This window comes from Callorhinus ursinus, unplaced genomic scaffold, assembly GCF_003265705.2.
Source record: "Callorhinus ursinus isolate GAN/ISIS: 27379988/994484 unplaced genomic scaffold, GSC_fseal_2.0 scaffold27, whole genome shotgun sequence".
In the NCBI taxonomy this organism is placed as follows: Eukaryota; Metazoa; Chordata; class Mammalia; order Carnivora; family Otariidae; genus Callorhinus; species Callorhinus ursinus.
The window spans coordinates 3,237,251-3,255,839 of record NW_027397089.1 but is presented as its reverse complement, the minus strand read 5'-3'; the positions used below and the strand labels follow the sequence as shown (position 1 = coordinate 3,255,839).

General features: G+C 36.8%; 1 protein-coding gene across 8 annotated transcripts in view; it reads left to right on the top strand.

The window, feature by feature from the left end:
- The window catches only part of FGD4 (FYVE, RhoGEF and PH domain containing 4), a 208,144-nt gene that overhangs the window by 129,709 nt on the left and 59,846 nt on the right, over positions 1–18,589 (top strand). For 7 of the 8 annotated variants that reach the window (XM_073877727.1, XM_025879512.2, XM_025879509.2 and 4 more), the window contains one exon: positions 14,528–14,680. In XM_073877727.1, coding sequence (XP_073733828.1) covers positions 14,528–14,680 — 153 coding nt within the window. Of the gene's footprint in view, positions 1–6,964; positions 7,018–14,527; positions 14,681–18,589 lie in introns of all 8 variants that reach the window. The other variant, XM_073877728.1, reaches the window with a different exon arrangement.

Here is an 18,589-nt window from a genome sequence, read left to right as displayed (position 1 = left end):
TTAGTCCACCACTGTACCCCTTTCACCTCTGGCAACCATCAGTCTGTTCTCTATGAGTTTTGTTTGTTCAGTTGTTTTGTTTATTAGATTCCACAGATAAGTCATACAGTATTTGTCTTTGACTTATTTCACTTAGCGTAATACTACCTTCAACGTCCATCCGTGTTGTCACAAATGACAAGATTTCACTTTTTTAAATGACAATTAGTATTCCATTGTATAGATTTATACCACATTTTCTTTATCCATTTATCCAATGATGAACACTCCGGTTGTTTCCATGTCTTGGCTATTATAAATAATCCTACAGTGAAATAAGGGTACGTATATCTTTTCAAATTAGCACATTCATTTTCTTTGGGTGCTGGAATTGCTGGATCATATGGTAGTTCTATTTTTAATTTTTTAGTAACCTCCATACTGTTTTCCATAGGTGCTGCACAAATTTATATTTCCATCCTTAGTGCATAAGGGTTCATTTTTCTCCACATACTTGCCAGCACTTGTTTCTTGTCCTTTTGATACTAGCTAGTATGACAGATGTGACATGATATCTCACTGTGGTTTTGATTTGTATTCCCTGATGATGAGTGATGTTGAGCATCTTTTTATGTGTCTGTTCCCCATTTTTAAATTGCATTGGTTTTTTTGTTGTTGAGTTATAGTTTTTTGTGTATTTTGATGATAACCCCAATTGGATATATGACTTGAAAAATCTTCTCCCATTCAGTAGTTTGCTTTTTAAATTTTTATTGATGGTTTTCTTCACTGTGCAGAAGCCTTTAGTTTGATGTAGTCCTATTCGTTAATTTTTGCTTTTGTTGCCATTGCCTTTGGTGTTAGATACCCCCCCCTCCAAAAAAAACCAACCCAAAAAAACAAAAACAAGACCAATGTTAAGGAGCTTACCACTTAGGTTTTCTTTTAGGAGTTTTATGGTTTCAGGTCTTTAATCCATTCTGAGTTAATATTAGTGTATGGTGTAAGAAAGTGGTCAAGTTTCATTCTTTTGCATGTAGCTATCCGGTTTTCCCAGCACCATTTATTGAAGAGACTGTCCATTTCTCCTTGTATATTCTTCTTGGCTCCTTTGTCGTAAATAAATTGACAGTATACACATGAGTTTATTTCTGGGCTCTCCATTCTGTTCCATTGATCTGTGTGTCTTGTTTTTATGCCAGTACCATGCTGTTGTGATTCCTATAGCTTTGTAATATAGTTTGAAATCAGGGAATGGGATGCTTCCTGCCATCTTTGTTCTTCTTTTTTAGGATGGCTTTGACTCTTCAGGATCTCTTTTGGTTCCATACAAATTTTAGGATTGATTTTTCTTATTCTGTGAGAAGTACCAGTGGAAATTTTGATAGGAATTGCATTGAATCTGTAGATTATTTTGGATAGATGGACATTTTAACTATTAATTTTTTAATCCATGAACATAGAATAACTTTCCATTTATTGGCATCTTTTTCTATTTCTTTCATCAGTGCCTTATAGTTTTCAGTGAACAAGTCTTTGACCCCCCCTTGGTTAAGTTTATTACTGTTTTGTTCTTTCTGACCCAGTTGTAAATGGGATTGTTTTCTTAATCTCTCTTTCTGATAGTTTGATGATACTGTTTAAAAATGTAACAGATTTTTGTGTATTAACTTGTTTATTCTAACAGTTTTTTGGAAGCCTTCAGGGTTTGGTATATATAAAATCATGTTGTTTCCAGTAACAGTTTTCTTCTTCCTTTCCAATTTGGATATCTTATTTCTTTATCCTGCCTAATTGCTCTGGCTAGGACTTCCAATACCATGCTGAATAAGACTGGCAAGAGTAGGCATCTGTGTCTTGTACCTATCTTAAAAGCTTTTAGCTTTTCTCCACTAAGTATGAGACAGCTGTAGATTTGTCATATACAGCCTTTATTATATTGAGACAAATTCCATCTATACCCACTTTGTTGACAGCTTTTATCATAAATAGATGTTGAATTTTGTCAAATGATTTTTCTTCATCTATTAATATATCACATTGGTTTGCAAATGTTGAACCATCCTTGCATCCCTGGATAAATCCCACTTGATCATAGTGTATGATCCTTTTAATGTATTGTTGAATTCAGTTTGCTAATATTTTTGTTGGGGATTTTTGCATCTATGTTCATCAGGGATATTGGCCGGTAATTTTGTATGTGTGTATTGTCATTGCCTGGTTTTGGTGTCAGGGTTATGCTGGCCTCATAATGAGTTTGGGAATGTTTCCTCTTGTTTTTGTTTTGTTTTGTTTTTTTAAAGAGTGTGAGAGGAATAGGTAGTAAGTCTTATTTGAATGTTTGATAGAATTCACCGCTGACACTGTCTTGTCCTGAACTTTTGTTTTTTGGGAGTTTTTTTTATTACTGATTCAATCTGCCTACTAGTGATTGGCCTATTCAGAATTTCCATTTCTTCATCATTCAGTCTTAGAAGATTGTATATTTTTTTGGAATTTATTCATTTCTTCTAGGTTGTACCATTTTGGGTGTATAATTGTTCATAGTAGTCTCTTATGTACTTCTTTGGTGTCAGTTATAACTTCTCTTTCATTTCTGGTTTCATTTATTTGAGCCCTCTCTTTCTTAGTCTAACTAAAGGTTTGTCAATTTTGTTTCTTAGATACAGCTCTTAGTTTCATTGTTTTTATTTTTGTTTCTATTTCATTTCTTTTCATTCTGATCTTTATTATTCCCTTCCTTCTAACTTAGGAATTTACATGTTTTTCTTTTTCTGGTGCCTTTAGGTTCAAAGTTAGATTGTTTATTTGAAATATTTCCTGTTTCTTGAGGTAGACCTGTATCACTATAACCTCCCTTAGAACTGCATATGCTGTATCCCTTTGATTTGGGTATGTTATATTTCCATTTACATTTGTCTCATGGTATTTTTTTTATTCCTTCTTTGAGTTCTTTGTTGACCCATTGGTTGTTTATTATCATGTTGCTTAATTTCCACATATTTGTGATTTTTTTCCAGTTTTCCTCTTTTAATTGATTTCTTGTTTCATGCTATTATAGTTGGAAAAGATGTTTGATTTCAGTGTTCTTAAATTTATTGAGAGTTGTTTTGTGGTTTAACATGTGATCTATCCCGGAGATGTTTCATGTGCACTTGAAAAGAATGTGTATTCTGTTTTGGATGGAATATTCTGTATATATCTGTTAAGACCATCCGGTCTAATGTGCTGTATAAGGCTGATGTTTCCTTATTGATTTTCTGTCTGAATGATCTATTCATTGAGTTAAGTGGGGTGTTAAAGTCCCTACTGCTATTGTTTTGCTGTCGATTTCTCCCTTTATGTCTGCTAATAATTTGTTTTATATATTTAGGTGCTCCTGTGTTGAGTGCAGGGATGTTTACAGGTATTATATCCTCTTGCTGGATTGAACCCTTTATTGTTATGTAATATCCATCTTTGTCTTTTTTACAGTCCTTATTTTAAAGTCTGTTTTGTCTGCTGTAAGTATAGTTATCCAGCTTTCTTTTGGTTTACACTTACATGGAATGTCTTTTTCCATTCCTTCACTTTCACTCTCTGTGTCCTTACATCTGAAGTGAATCTCTTGTAGGCACTATATATATGGGTCTTGTATTTTAATTGTTTTCTGGCAGCATTGTAGTTCCTCCGTTTCTTCTTTTTTTGCTTTCTTTCCTTTTGGTTTTATGACTTTATAATATTATGCTTAGATTTGTTTTTCATTATCTTTTGTGTATCTACTACAGGTTTTGGCTTTGTGGTTACCATGAGGCTCACATATAACAGCCTATATGTATATGTATGTGTGTGTGTGTGTGTGTGTGTGTATACATAAAATAGTCTTATTTTAAGTCAATAGGAAGTTAGGTTTGTGAACGCATTCTAAAACTTCACATTTTTACTCCCCACCCTCCGTGGTTATATTTTTAAAGTCCCATTTTACATCTTTTTATTTTATGTATCCCTTAACTAATTCTTTTTTTTAAGATTTATTTATTTATTTTAGAAAGAGAGAGAGCACAAGTGGGAGGGGAAGGGAGAGGGAGAAAGAATCTCAAGCAAACTCCACGAGTACAGAGCTGGATGTGGGGCTCAGTCTCACAACCCTGAGATCACGACCTGCCCCAAAACCAAGAGTCAGATGCTCAGTCTGACTGTGCCACCCAGGCACCCCTCCCTTAACTAATTATTATAGTTACTATTACTTTTTTTTTTTTTTTTTTTTTTTTTTTTTTTTACTACTTTTGCCTTCTGAATTTTTGCTCTAGCGTTATAAGTGATTAATCCATTACGGTTACCATAAATTTACCTGTACCAGTGAGGTTTTTACTGTTTTTTTTTCTTACTAATTAGTGCACTTTCTTTTCAGCTTAAAGAAGTCCCTTTAACATTTTCCATAGGGCCAGTTTAGTGGTGGTGAACTCTGTTAGCTTTTGTTTGTCTGAAAAACTATCTGTCCTTCAAACCTGAGTGATAACCTTGCTGGATAGTGTTTTCCTGTTTGGAAGGTTTTTCCCTTCAGCACTTTGAATATAACATGCCACTCCCTTCTGGCCTGTAAAATATCTGCTGAGAAATCTGCTAATAGTCTTAATGGGTGTTCCCTTATACATAAGAAGTTATTTTTTCTCTTACTGTTTTTAAGATTCTTTAACTTTTGACATTATAATTATAATGTGTCTTGGTGTGTGTCTCTTTGGGCTCATTTTTGGGGAATTCTTTGTGCTTTCTAGATCTAGATGTCTGTTTTCTTCCCCAGATTAGGGAAGTTTTCAGCCATTATTTCTTCAGGTGAGTTTTCTGACCCTTTCTCTTTCCTCTGGAATTTCTATGATGAGAATGTTAATCTGTTGTCCCAGAAGTTTCTTAAGCTACCTTCACTTTTTAAAGTTCCTTTCTTTTTGCTGCTCTGTTGGGGTGAGTTTCACTGCTCTTCCAGATCACTGACACTTTGTTTTGTTTCATCTACTTTGCTGTTGAACCTCTCTACTGTATTTTTCAGTTTAGTTATTGTACTCTGCAGCTCTGTAACTTCTGTTTGCTACTTAAATTTCTAACTCCTTTTTGAAGTTCTAGTGTGTTTATTCATTCCTCTCCTGAGTTCAGTGAGTATCTTCATAGTCATTACTTTGAACTCTGTATCAGATAAATCACTCATCTGTTTTATTAAGTGTTTTTTGGAGGAGGGGTATATCTTGTTCTTTCATTTGGAACATATTCCTCTGTCTTCCTATTTTGCTTGACTCTCTTTTCATTTCTGTGTGTACTAGGTGAAACAGCTATCTCTCTCAGCCTTGGATGAGTGGCCTTGTGTAGATGATGAACCTTATTGCTAACCTTGCCCTTTGTTATCTCTCGAACCTTTGTAATTGTCTAAGCAATGTGATTTATTCCTGATTGGCCCCAGTTGTTGAGGGAGTGGCTAGACCTTGGAGTCTTCCAGCAGGTGGGATCTCAGTCAGCCCTTAGCTTTAGGCTAATTGGAAGCTTAACTCTCAGGCAGGAGCTTTTAAGATACACAAATACATATAGTCTGGTGGGACCACAGTTGTAAACCCTGCTGGCCTCCAGACCAGGCAATGTGCAAGTGTCCCCTTAGTGACAGTTGGAAAGACTGGGGCTCCAGAACAGTGTATAAGCTCATTTCTGGGAGGAACAGGTGAGCTGTAGCCAGGCCAAGGGAGGGCACAAAGGTAGTGTCCCCTGGCCTACATTCCCTGAGAGCATGTCTGTGGCCTTTAAATATGTAGTAATCCTAAAGTGTGTCCTTCCATCTGCAGTTCTAGGATGAGTAAATAGTCCTGTTTCAAACGAGAGTGGGATTGTGTTTTGGTCTGCTGTTTCTGCAGTGTTCTGCGGGTGGTAATCCATCAAGAACTGTCACTCCAGTGTTTCAAACCTGCTGGGACCAGAAACACAGTCTTCCCTGGCACCAGAACTAGGTGCTCAAGGGACATCCCTGTGAGGGGTGTACCTACCTACACTAGCAGGGTAGAGAGGAGTGCAAAAATGGCACCTATCAGGGTCTCTCTCCCTAGAGAGAGTCCTAACAACCTTTTGGCAGGTACTCTAAGATTAGCAAATGAATCTCATTCACAAAAGGTCTAGGTGCTTTTGTGCTGGGTCCCAGGGTGAGTGAGTCTACAGTCAGATGCTTTAAGAGTGGAATCTGTGTTTCCTACAGCCCTATATTCTTCTGAATGTATGCCTTGTTGGTTTTCAAAACCAGCTATTTTGAGGGTTCTCATCTCTCTGGTATAGGTTACAAGGGTCAGGGTGCCTCATGGGAGGCACATCACCTTGCTCCACAAGTAGAAACTCCATATTTGTGACATCCTTCCTAACTGTGGGTTGCCACGGCAAGGGTAAGGTTTTTGGTGAAACCCTCTCTGCCTCTCCTACCCATATTGATGGGGCTTTATAGTTGCTTGTTACAGAGGAGCTGTTCAGTTAGTTTTCAGGTCTTTTTCAGGGGGATTTACGTCATAGGTAGCTATAAATTTGTTGCTTATGGGAGGTGAGTTAGGGGTCTTCCTATGCTGCCATACTAAACTGCCTTCCTCAATAATGTAGTTTTTAGAAGGTGGTAAGTGCTATGGAAAAAAATTAACTATACAGCTAATAAGAATAGTCCATATTGACAAGATAAAATTTGAACTAAGCTGTCAAGAAGACAAAGCAATTAGCCAGCAATTACCTGGGGGAAGAGCGTTCCAGCGGAGAATGCTAGACCAAAGGTGTACTTGGCCTGTTTGAAGGACAGCAAGGAACCAGTGTGACTGTCATACAGTGAACAACGGGGGTGATACTAGCAATGAGGTCAGTGGTAAGAGGACAAAGACCAGATCATGTACAGCCTGTCAGCCCTTTTAAGGAGGTGAATTTTTACTCTGAGTGAAATATAGAACCAGTGGAAAATTTTAGCACAGGAGTGACATGATCTGATTTGTTTTTTTTTTTAAAGGGATGTCTCTCTGGTCCTGTTTGAAAATATGGACTGTATGGAGTGGGGAAAAGGTAGGAGCAGGGAGACCAGGTTGGAATGTCTTGCTCTAATCCAGTTAAAGTTTATGGTTATTTAGGCCAGAATAATAGGAATGGAGTGGTGGTGGTAGGTGGTGGAGTTGGCAGAAATTCTTGATGGATAGGATGTAGAGTGTGAGAGAAAAAGAGGACTTGAGGTTGCTTCCAAGCTTTTTTGGCCTAAGCATAGGTGAAGCTGCCATTAGCCGAGATGGAGAAGACTGTAAAGACAGTGGTTTGGAGTCAATGTTGAGGGACAGTGGTGTCAGATTTGGGTATGTTGAGTGTGAGAGAGCTCCTAGACATACTAGAGGAAATGCTAGGTAACTTGAATGTATTAATATTTCTTGACCTTTTCTTCGTTAAGCAAGTGATATGCTTTTTATTTTTTATTTTATTTTATTTTATTTATTCATTTTAAAGTGCGGGGCTTGAACTCACAACCTGAGCTGAGATTAAGAGTCCAATGCTCAACCAACTGAGCCACCTAGGTGCCCCTTTATTTGTTAATTTTTTTTGCAGGAACATTTTTTAAATATAAAATTAATTTTCAATAGATATAGTTTTATTCAATAGTTTTTCAATATTTTACTTTATTTAATCATATCTTTTAACCAGTTTTTATAGACTACCAGTTTTGAAAAAATTATTGAAAATATATTTACATCTAAAAGATCATCAGGGGCGCCTGGGTGGCTCAGTTGGTTAAGCGACTGCCTTCGGCTCAGGTCATGATCCTGGAGTCCCAGGATCGAGTCCCACATCGGGCTCCCTGCTCAGCAGGGAGTCAGCTTCTCCCTCTGACCCTCTTCCCTCTCGTGCTCTCTATCTCTCATTCTCTCTCTCAAATAAATAAATAAAATCTTTAAAAAAATAAAAAAATAAAATCATCAAATCCATTTTATGTTAAGAAATGTTCTCTCTCCAAATTTTTTTGTTTAAATTCAATTAATTAACATATAGTATATTATTAGTTTCAAAGGTAGAGTTCAGTGATTCATCAGTCTTCTATAACACCCAGTGCTCATTATATCATGTGCCCTCCTTAATGTCCATCACCCAATTACCCCATCCCCCACCCCCTTCCCCTCCAGCAACCATCAGTTTGTTTCCTGTGATTAAGAGTTTCTTGGGGTGCCTGGGTGGCTCAGTTAGGCATCTGCCTTCAGCTCAAGTCATGATCCCAGGGTTCTGGGATCAACAGGGAGCATGCTTCTCCCTCTCCTGATCCTCCTGCTTATGCACATACATTCTCTCTCTCTCTCTCTGTCAAATAAATAAAATCTTTAAAAAAAAAAAGTTTCTTATGGTTTGTCTCCCTCTCTGATTTAGTCTTGTTTTATTTTTCCCTCCCTTTCCCTATGCTCCTCTGTTTTGTTTCTTAAATTCCACATATGAATGAGATCATATGATAATTGTCTTTATCTGATTGACTTATTTCGCTTAGCATAATACCCTCTAGTTCCATCCATGTTGTTGCAAATGGCAAGATTTCATTCTTTTGATAGCTGAGTAATATTCCATTGTGTATATATACCACACCTCCTTTATCCATTCATCTGTTGATGGACATCTGGGCTCTTGCCATAGTTTGGCTATTGTGGACATTGCTGCTATAAACATTGGGGTGCAGGTGCCCCTTTGGATCACTACATTTGTATCTTTGGGGTAAATACCCAGTAGTGCAGTTGCTGGGTCATAGGGTAGCCCTATTTTCAACTTTTTGAGGAAGCTCCATACTGTTTTCCAGAGTGGCTGTACCAGCTTTCATTCCCACCAACAGTGTAGGAAGGTTCCTAGGTGCCCCTTTAAATTAAAAGCTTTTCCCTTATTTTTAAAAATACATAAAATTTGCCATCTTAACTATTATAAGTGTATAGTTCATTGGCATTAAGTACATTGGCATTGTTGTGATACCATGACCACCATCCATTCATAGAACCCTTTGTCTTGTAAACTGAAACACTGTACTCATTAAACAGTAACTTTACATTCTTCTATCTCCTCAGCCCCTGGCAACCACCGTGCTACTTTCTGTCTGATTTTGACTACTCTACATAGCTGGTATAAGTGGAATCAAACAGTATTTGTGTTTTTTAACTGGTTTATTTCACGTAGCATAACGGCCTCATGGTCATCCATGTTGTAGCATGTATCAGGATTTCCTTCCCTTTTAAGGCTGAATAATATTCTGTTGCATGTATAAGCCACATTTTGTTTATCTCTTCATCTGTTAATGGATAGTTGGGTTGCTTCCATGTTTTAGTTATTGTGAATAATGCTGCTGTCTACATAGGTGTACAAACATAAAGGATATGTTTTTTAAATCTTTAATACACCTATGACTTTCATAGATTTTCTCTTATTTACATAAGTAATTTCAGGAGCACCTGGGTGGCTCAGTCGTTAAGTGTCTGCCTTCGGCTCAGGTCATGGTCCCAGGGTCCTGGGATCGAGCCCCACATCGGGCTCCCTGCTTGGCGGGAAGCCTGCTTCTCCCTCTGCCGCTCCCCCTGCTGGTGTTCCCTCTCTCGCTGTGTCTCTCTCTCTCTGTCAAGAAAATCTTTTAAAAAATAAATAAATAATTTTAAAAAATAAGTAATTTCAAAGCACATTTTCATTATAAAAGATTTAAATGATACAGCTATGTAGACAGCAAAACAAAGTTCCAATTCATCCTCTCCCCCTACGCCCAACTCCCCCAGTTAAGTTTGCCCTGTTACTGACATCCCTTTCTAATGCATTTATGCACATTTGTATGCATCTTCCTTTTTTAAAGGGGGTCCTACTGTACATATTTTTCTATAGCTTTTTTTGTCTTTTATTTAATAATGTCTTGGAGATCGTCCCAATCTTATGTTTTTCTGTTTTTAACAATGGTTCATATGTTCCATAAAGTTGCATCGACTATTCGTATACTTTTGTACATGTACATATACTTTTACACACACAGGATTCTTTCTGTACATTCCTAGAAGTAGAATTCCTAGGTCCAAGAAAATTTCTTAAACTATTAATCATATATTCTTTTCTAAGATCCTTTATGGTTTGCTTATTTTTCTGGAAAAGTTATTATGGAGCTCTAGAAGTTTGGAAAACGAATAGTATTCTAAGATAAATTTCCTGGCTATGGATTTGTTCCCCTTTGCAAAAGGGTTGTAAACCATGAGTTTATAACTTTAATGGGTTTATTTAAAAAAAGAACTAGTTGATCTCTTAATCTAGGCATTTTAGTTAACACATGGAAGATATGACCCTTATTTGAATTTATAGGACAAGTGGGGAGTTTTTGAAGGGATGATAAGAAACATTGTTGAAAATGTCTTTTAATATTTTTAGTGGAGAAGCCTGGCGGATACCACCTTACCCAGGGACCAAAGTTAATATCACATGTGATAATCACATTGATAACACACAGTGATGTAATACAGTGAGATGGGCACATTGTCTCTATGATGTCCTACCCTCAAGCCCATAAACCCAATTTAATCATGGGACAACATTAGAGAAGCTCAATTTGAGGGACAGTCTACAAAATACCTGACCGTGACTCTTTAAAAGTGTCAACATCATACAAAACAAGCAAAGACCGAGTAACTCTCTCAGGTTGGGGTGCAATAAGGAGACAATGAGAACTAAATGCAATGTGATATTTTAGATTGGATCCTGTAACAGAAAAGGGATGTTAGTGGAAAAATTGATGAAATCTGAACTAAATCTGTGGTTTAGTATTGTATCAATATTAAATTCTTAGTTTTGATAAATGTACCATGGTTGTATAAGATGCTAATTTTAGGAACCTGAATGCAGCTCCCTATAAATCTAAAAATATTTCAAAGGAAGTTTTGGGGGTGGTGCGGATCATGCCTGGGTGGCTCAGTTGGTTTAACATCCAACTCTTGGTTTCCACCCAGGTCACCTCAGGGGTTGTGAGATAGAGCCCTACATCAGGCTCTGCGCTCAGTGGGGAGTCTGCTTAAAGATTCTCTCCCTTTGCCCCTCCCCCAATGCATATTCATGCTTGCGCACTCTCTCAAGTAAAAAATCTTCCATAAAAAAATAAGTTGTGGGTTTTTTGTTTGTTTGTTTGTTTTTAAGGTATCTCTTTACTCTGGACAATGTAGTCCTAAAAAGTTTGTCTTCCCTAGAACACTACTTCTTACTTCTTAAATCTAAGAGACCCTCTTGTCCCAAGGAGGGGAGTCCATTGAGCTTTTATGGACTAGAGACTTGGTGCAGTTGGAAGAGATGTCATGAATGGTTGAGGCAGGATAGACATGGCCATAGCAAGGCCAGAAAGATGTGATCTGGGGGAATGGATACTATGGCAAGAGAGCAGGCCTGTAGAATCAGAGAACTGAGTGGACTTTGTTTTGGAATGGATGGCCAAAGAGTGTGAAAGAGCTATTTGAGAATGATTTTGCAAAATAAAATAATAGCTCAACACAAAGTTTTGCAAATAGGAGACAAAGTCACCCTAACCATTAAGATGGATTATCTGCCACTCACAAGTGATACAAAAGAAGACCTATAAATAAAAGTGAAGCATAGTGGCAACCTCTCTAGCTGAAGTCAAAGATGAGGCTGGATTGATTAATTGAAAATGTCTGAGGCTTTTTGCAGTTAGCATATATCTAGACATTTCTTACAGGAGATGCGACCCAACAAGCATAAATCAGTAACCCAAATGCAGAGGAATGCAAAATGGGTAGGACCATGGCTGAAAACATTATCAGTCCTCAGGAAGAGACATTATTTAAATAGGACCCCTTCCCTCACACTAACATAATATAACTGTACTTGTATCTGGGCCCAAGATTAACTGTTTAGTCACTCTTCTTGGTAAGTTGGAATCTAAAAGTTAATATTAAATTTCTTGAATGGGTGGACCATCTGATTACAGTTTTGGTTTCAGTTCCCTGTTATGCAGTTGGCACCCAAACAAGAACTGTCTCCAAATGTGAGTAGGCCGAGTTAATCATAAACACTCAAAAAAAAAAAAAAAAAAGTTTTACTTTTTTTTGCTATTCCAATATGTCAGAAGATGAAGTATTTAATGAAATGGTCCTTTTTTTTTTTATGGCACATTTCTTTACCATGATGTGTTTGACCTAGAGCAGTGGCCAGCAAACTTTTCATGTAAAAGGCCAGATAGTAAATATTTTTGGCTTTGGTGCTCCTGGGTGGTTCAGTCAGTTAAGCGTCTGCCTTCCACTCAGGTCGTGATCCCAAAGTCCCGGGATGGAGTCCCACATCCGGCTACCTGCGCAGCAGGGAGTCGGCTTCTCCCTCTGCCCCTCACCCCGCTCTGGCTCTCATGCCCCCCCCCAATAAATAAATAAAATCTTTAAAAAATATATTTTTGGCTTTGCAGCTACAAATGGTCTCTGTTGCCTATTTGTCATTGCTTTTTTTTTTTCCCTTAACCCTTTCAAAATGTGTTTTCTGTCTCTTTTACCATATTTTCATACTTTGTGATAGTGGCTAAAGTTTGCAGACTGGTGTTAAGCAATGATCTAAAATCAAGTTTCTAGTTGTAGATTTATTGCACTGACAAAAAAAATTGTAAACGTGACTTTAATGGATTTATAAGAAAGTGGATATGTGGTTGATTTCTTACTGCAGGCCTTTTGGCACATTCATGGGAGAACTCTCTAATAACTATGACACTTGCATAAAACCCATCATACACTGAAAGTTTGCTATCCAGAAATAAAGGGCCTAGTTTTTAATTTCAGGTTACTTATTCAAGACATCTTTTGTATCTAAATAGGCTAATTATTAAAGTGGTTTCATCTTTTAATATGTAATGTGATTTATTTTTCAAAGATTCAGTATAATCTGTTTTCTCATTTAACCCATTAGCTGCCTCTTTTTTATAGTTTTGTTGCTATAAGTCACATTCGTACTTTCAGTGCCTCATTTTACAATCACATTATAGTTTCTGCCTCTGACTTGGAGCTAAGCTCTGGCTTTTCACTGTTTCTGTCCCAAGGCCATACTTCCAGACCCCAGCTGGTGGCCTTTAGGACCCGGAAGCCATCCTTGGGATCACTGTGGAACAAACATCCTAATGCTCTTAAAAGACTGAGTGGTTAGATATCATGCTACAGATTATTTAGTTAGATTTTGCCTGCTTCACATGGTTTTTCTAAAAAAGGCAAATAGGATCACACCTTTAAAGATTTGAGCTTTTATTTCTTCTGTTTGCATTTGTCATAATATACTGTCAAATCTATAAATCTTGCATTCAAAGCCTCTGTTCTGTTTGGCTAAACGGTGCTTAATCCAGCTGGCAGCCCATTTTAGCAGAAGGGTGTCTGATGAAAACCCATTTACTTGGTTGTAGCACTGGATCTCTCGAACTTGTCGACAATACTCAGAATGGTTAATATCTTTTAAAATTTGTTTTACCAAGGTAAATTTCAAGGAAAACACAGAAAATAAAGCAGTGTGTGCAGTTTTTAATTAGTACTGTTTAATAATCAAAATGGAATTTTTTTACTCAGTAAAAAGTTGATTGGATTTTATTAGCATTTGTTTTGAATAATTAAGGCTTTTGATCTCACAGTTCTCTAGATATTTGGATTCTATAAAAATGAAACTCTGTTTTTTAAACAGTGATAGTTTCTTAAATGGAATACTTTATTTAGTCATCATAATATTCCTGGTAGAAATTTTATTTTCTCCTAATCAGGGTCCACTCTGTTGTTAATATCACTGGGTCAACCAGAAGAAAGGGAAATTTAATACAAGTAGTATAAAGAGAAAACAGTGGCATATGATTTCTTAAAAAGTCTCTGAAATTCAACAGTTAACTTCTTACATCAGGAATCGAACAAAAATTGATCTATTTTCCTACATCTATGTTTTACGATGTATTTCAGTCTCTTAACATTTTAGAGTTCTGAGTTATAGATATGACAGTATAATCTGTATAATCCTTTTTTTTAATGTGGGTATTAGCTTATATATGTAGATGTGGAGTCTGAGTACACTCATGAGTGAGAGGAGTGTGTGTGTGTTTGTTCGTTTCTCACTGAACCATTCTTCTGGAGTCTTTAGGTCAGCTGTCATGTCGGTGCTTTCCTGCTTTGTTCTTTCGAGTCACTCTAGTCACTCGATGACTGGTGACTGGCCGCTGGAAAGGAACGCTTGCAACAGATGAGTGCTGGGGCCCTCCAGTCCTCGCCTTCCCCTGTAGCAGCTGCATTCTGCCCTTTCTGTGGCCCTACAAGGAAAGGAGGGAGAGAGGGCGGGGGTGTGCATGTGTGCATGCGCGCGTGCGTGGTGATCTCTGTCAGTATGCATTACAAGGTTTCTCAAGCACATGGAATGAAATCTTTCCCAAGAAATTCTGTCAAGGCCAGCACACATGGGAAACGTACTGCTTTGCTTAGTCTTCTATCTGTGATTGTTTTTGTTTCATGGGACATTTAACTTATGGGACATAGCTGCCCTCTACCTCTCTATTTACCTGTCCTTTCTTTTTGAACTCTTCCAGGCAGCAGTACCTGTCCAAAGATCACTATAGTTCCACCTTGTTTGAAAAGAAGCACGACCCCACTGGTTGATCAGAATGTATCTAATGAAGAGGCTCAGGGAATAAATGGAAAAACACCCACGAAACACTCAGCTGCAAGTCCAAAGCCACAAGGTATGGGTTTTTGTTTGTTTGTTTGTTTGTTTTTGATCAGGTTGGGTGTTATGTTATTGATGAAGGCTACCCAGAAGAATGATAATGACTAAGAAAGAGTTTTAAGCTTTCAATGGAAATATTGGGTGCATTTTTTTTTTCAGGGAAAAAAATCAGTCTCAGGCAGAGTTGGGTATTTGTTCTGCTCCTAAAACATCTCATACATTTTTCTAATATTCTTTTCTCATTGCTGAAATTTACATGTCCCCTTAAGGTGACTGTGATCACTTCATGCAGTATCCTTGACCTAGTACATGGCCTGACTTACTATTTGCATAATAAATGTGTGACAAATGAATGACTACTGTCAGAAAATCAGTATGACTTGCTAGATGTCAGAGGATCTGTGAAACAGATAATTGTAAAACCGTGCTTAATATGCTTTGTAAGAATGTGATTTTATACTATTCAGGACCTGGAGCTTGAAAAGGCTTCTTAGTAAAGTCATCTACAGTTTTTAAAATAAATGGCTCCTCCATTCAAGAATTGAGCAGTCAACAAGGGGAAAAACAATTACGGTGGTGGAAATCTTTGAATGTTTTGTTCAGGGACCATTTCCTTTTAGCAATAAATTTCTAGTGAACTGGGTATTAGCTTTAAAGAGCACAGAACTGCATTTTGATGACAGAGAGTAAGACCTTTGGAAACATTAACACAAAGCTGAGCCCTACTGTGATTTAATGTGTAGTTTCTTCCTAATAGATTTTTATTTGTACAAAATGCTGAACATTCATTCAGCTGCGAAACAATACTGGGCATTTTCAGAATTACTATATTTTGGGAAAAAATCAATTTCTATTTGATTTATGTTGTATTTACTTTGGTCTCTTGTTCTTTGAAAGAAAAGTTGTTACAGAGAACACATAAAAGAACAAGTGTTACTCTTTAAAGTTCTTATGTTTTTGGGATTTCTGAGTCTTAAAGGCGCTTAAACAGAAAGGGGCTTAAAATAGAATCTGCCAGATTGTGGGACATTTTTCTTTTTGTTCTCACTACTGGCTATATTTGTGGTAGTGTGGGGTAAGGCTATCAAATAGTGAGATCAGATAATTGGTGATTGCAATGAATGACTCATTCATGAGTTCATAACCTTTTCTTTTGACCATATTCCTCCCTATATAATTGATCTGAATATGAACATAGAAATTTTTTTGATCATGGTTTAAGCTATTTTATTTGCCAAATACAAAATTCCATCTTGCTTGTTAGACCTGAGCTGACAAAGATCAAATGAAGTAAGAATATAAAAAATGAATGTAATTCAGTTTTATGTAATTGCCCAGATCACAAACAGGAATTTCATTATTTATAAAGCCTTTTTTGGGAAGATGCATTACTTCATTGTTTATCACAGTTCATTGAGATAAATTACAGCAGTGTCCTTCCTGAGCTGCTGTGTGCCAAAATAATCATATTCTTTAGGAAGCTAACACTTGATCTTGCTTTTGCTGTTTGGAATTATAATTAAAGTCAATATATTGATTATTTAAATACATACATACTTCCTGTTCTGAATATGGATTAATATCTATAATTTAACCTAACTATAGGGTCTATTTCCAGGTATTAAATGATTTAGAGAACATTGTACTTTTTTAAAAGTACTCTCACTCATTGCTTGGTCCATCCCTGGTTCCCCAGCTAAAATTTTAACCCCACTGTCACCTTTGACATTTCATATTTCCTCTTACCTACTTTATTTTTTCTCATTCATTACAATCTGACCTACTCTGTATGTCACTCATCCATCTTAGTTTTTTTCTGCCTTTGGACTGCCAATCCCCCATGGCATCACAGGCCTTCAGTAATACTTGTTGAATGACTCCCTGCTCCATCGCCACGTTTCCTCTACTTTGTTTCTGCTGTTCTTTGTTTAAAACTTGGAAGAATGTGTGCTATATAGAGGAAAAACATGCAGGAAATGAGGCTACATCTTGGTATTGTCAGATCAGCTGCCAAATAAATTGGGCACTACTTACTTATTAACCAAATAAAAGTGTTCCCCACCCTCTAGTGGAGAGAAGCTTACTTTTAATTTCTCCAAACCCTTCAGAATATTTGAGTGACTGAGGCAGAGAAAGGAAGGGGTTATTAATAGGGACTTCCTGTACAGATCAAGGGATTATCATACTGATACCTTTATTCCCACTTGATGGCAAATCCCTTACAAATTATGAATGGGGAGCCTATTGAGGCTTCAAGATCCATTATGTAATTTTAATTTAATTGAAGATTCTTATTTTAGAGAAGTGTTCTCACCTGGAGATAATTTTGCAGCCCCCCCACCCCATGGCCCGCACTTGATATTGTCTAGAGACTTTTTTGCTTGACCCCACGTATGGAAGTTTCTGATGGCAGCCAGTGGGGAGAGGCTAGAGATGCTGTTCAACATCGTACAGTGCACAGGCCAGCCCCCCAAAACAAAGAATTATCTGACCTGAAATGTCAGTGGTTTGAGAAACTCTTATCTGGATCCTCAAAAGAGCTCATAATTAAATCTTTTTTTTTCTCCTTTGGAGTGCTAATAATATCGTAGCTACAGTTTATTTTAGTGATATTTAAAGGGAGGGACAATATTGAATACCTTTATTAGTGGTGATTATATAGTAATGTGTCTGGAACAACATCAGGTTTATATTTTTGTGTTTATTAATAAGTTATGGGGATATAGTGTACAGCTTGTAACTATAGTTAATAATACTGTGATGTATATTTGAAAATCAGTGAGAAGAGATCCTAAAAGTTCTCAACCCATGAAAAAAATTGTGACTGTGTGGTGATGGATGTTAATTAGACTTTAGTGATCATTTCACAATATATACAAATATTGAATCATATTATACACCTGTAATTAATATAATGTATGTCAGTTATATCAATTAAAAAATACCAACAAGTATTTTTGAACAATTACAATTTTAAAACAATGAAAGAGCTAAATTTTAGATTAGATAAGCTTCCATTTGAATCTAAGTAAGAGTCTGTAGCTTTTGAAATAGATTCCTTTAATAGTTAGGGCTTGTTTTGCCTCAGCCTCAGAAAATACCCTAAAGCCTTGGAAAACAATGGTTTATTCACTTCATACCAATCCTACCCGTCAAGCAAATTACTGAGCAACTTCCAACATAAGTCTGTCTTCTTGTTCACCACTTTTAATATTGAACTATTTCCTGCCATGCTAGATATAACTCAAAATAACTTCTTTAGCAATTAAAGCTAATAGTTCTTTTTCTCTCAGGAGCTTTGATCCACAGCATTCTCCATAATTGTTTATTTTGTAGAGCCCATATATTATTACTCATCAATCATTAAACCTTAATGTTTAAAAAAGTTTCATGAACCTCGAAAGCCACATTATTTGAATAATTTAAGTAAATGTGAGGTACTCAAATGCATTTCATTTTCTTCTAAAGCATCCTGTGTGTAATGTTCCATTCTTAAAGTATAATATGTTATAAATTCATAATGTATTAAAAATAGCCAGCTGTGTAGGGCACCTGGCTGACTCAGTTGGTAGAGCATGCAACTCTTGATCTCAGGGCTGTGAGTTCGAGCCCCACGTTGGGCTAGAGTTTACATAAAAATAAAATGGGCAGCTGTTGTTTTTCATAGTAAGTAAAATGAGAGTAATCAAAATCCACTAGTAATCCCCAAACTTAAACTGGCAATTCATTTTTTTCATGCTTGGTAATTATTTCAGATGGTTGGAAATTTTTAAATAAATTGTTTTGTTCTATTTACGGTCTGTAAAATTGGCTGCAATAGAGCCCATTTACTTACAGTCAACTAGATATCTCAAAATTAGCATGTCCATAACTGGACTACTGATGTCTCCAAAAATTACTCTACCTGTTGTGGTCAGTTGATGAC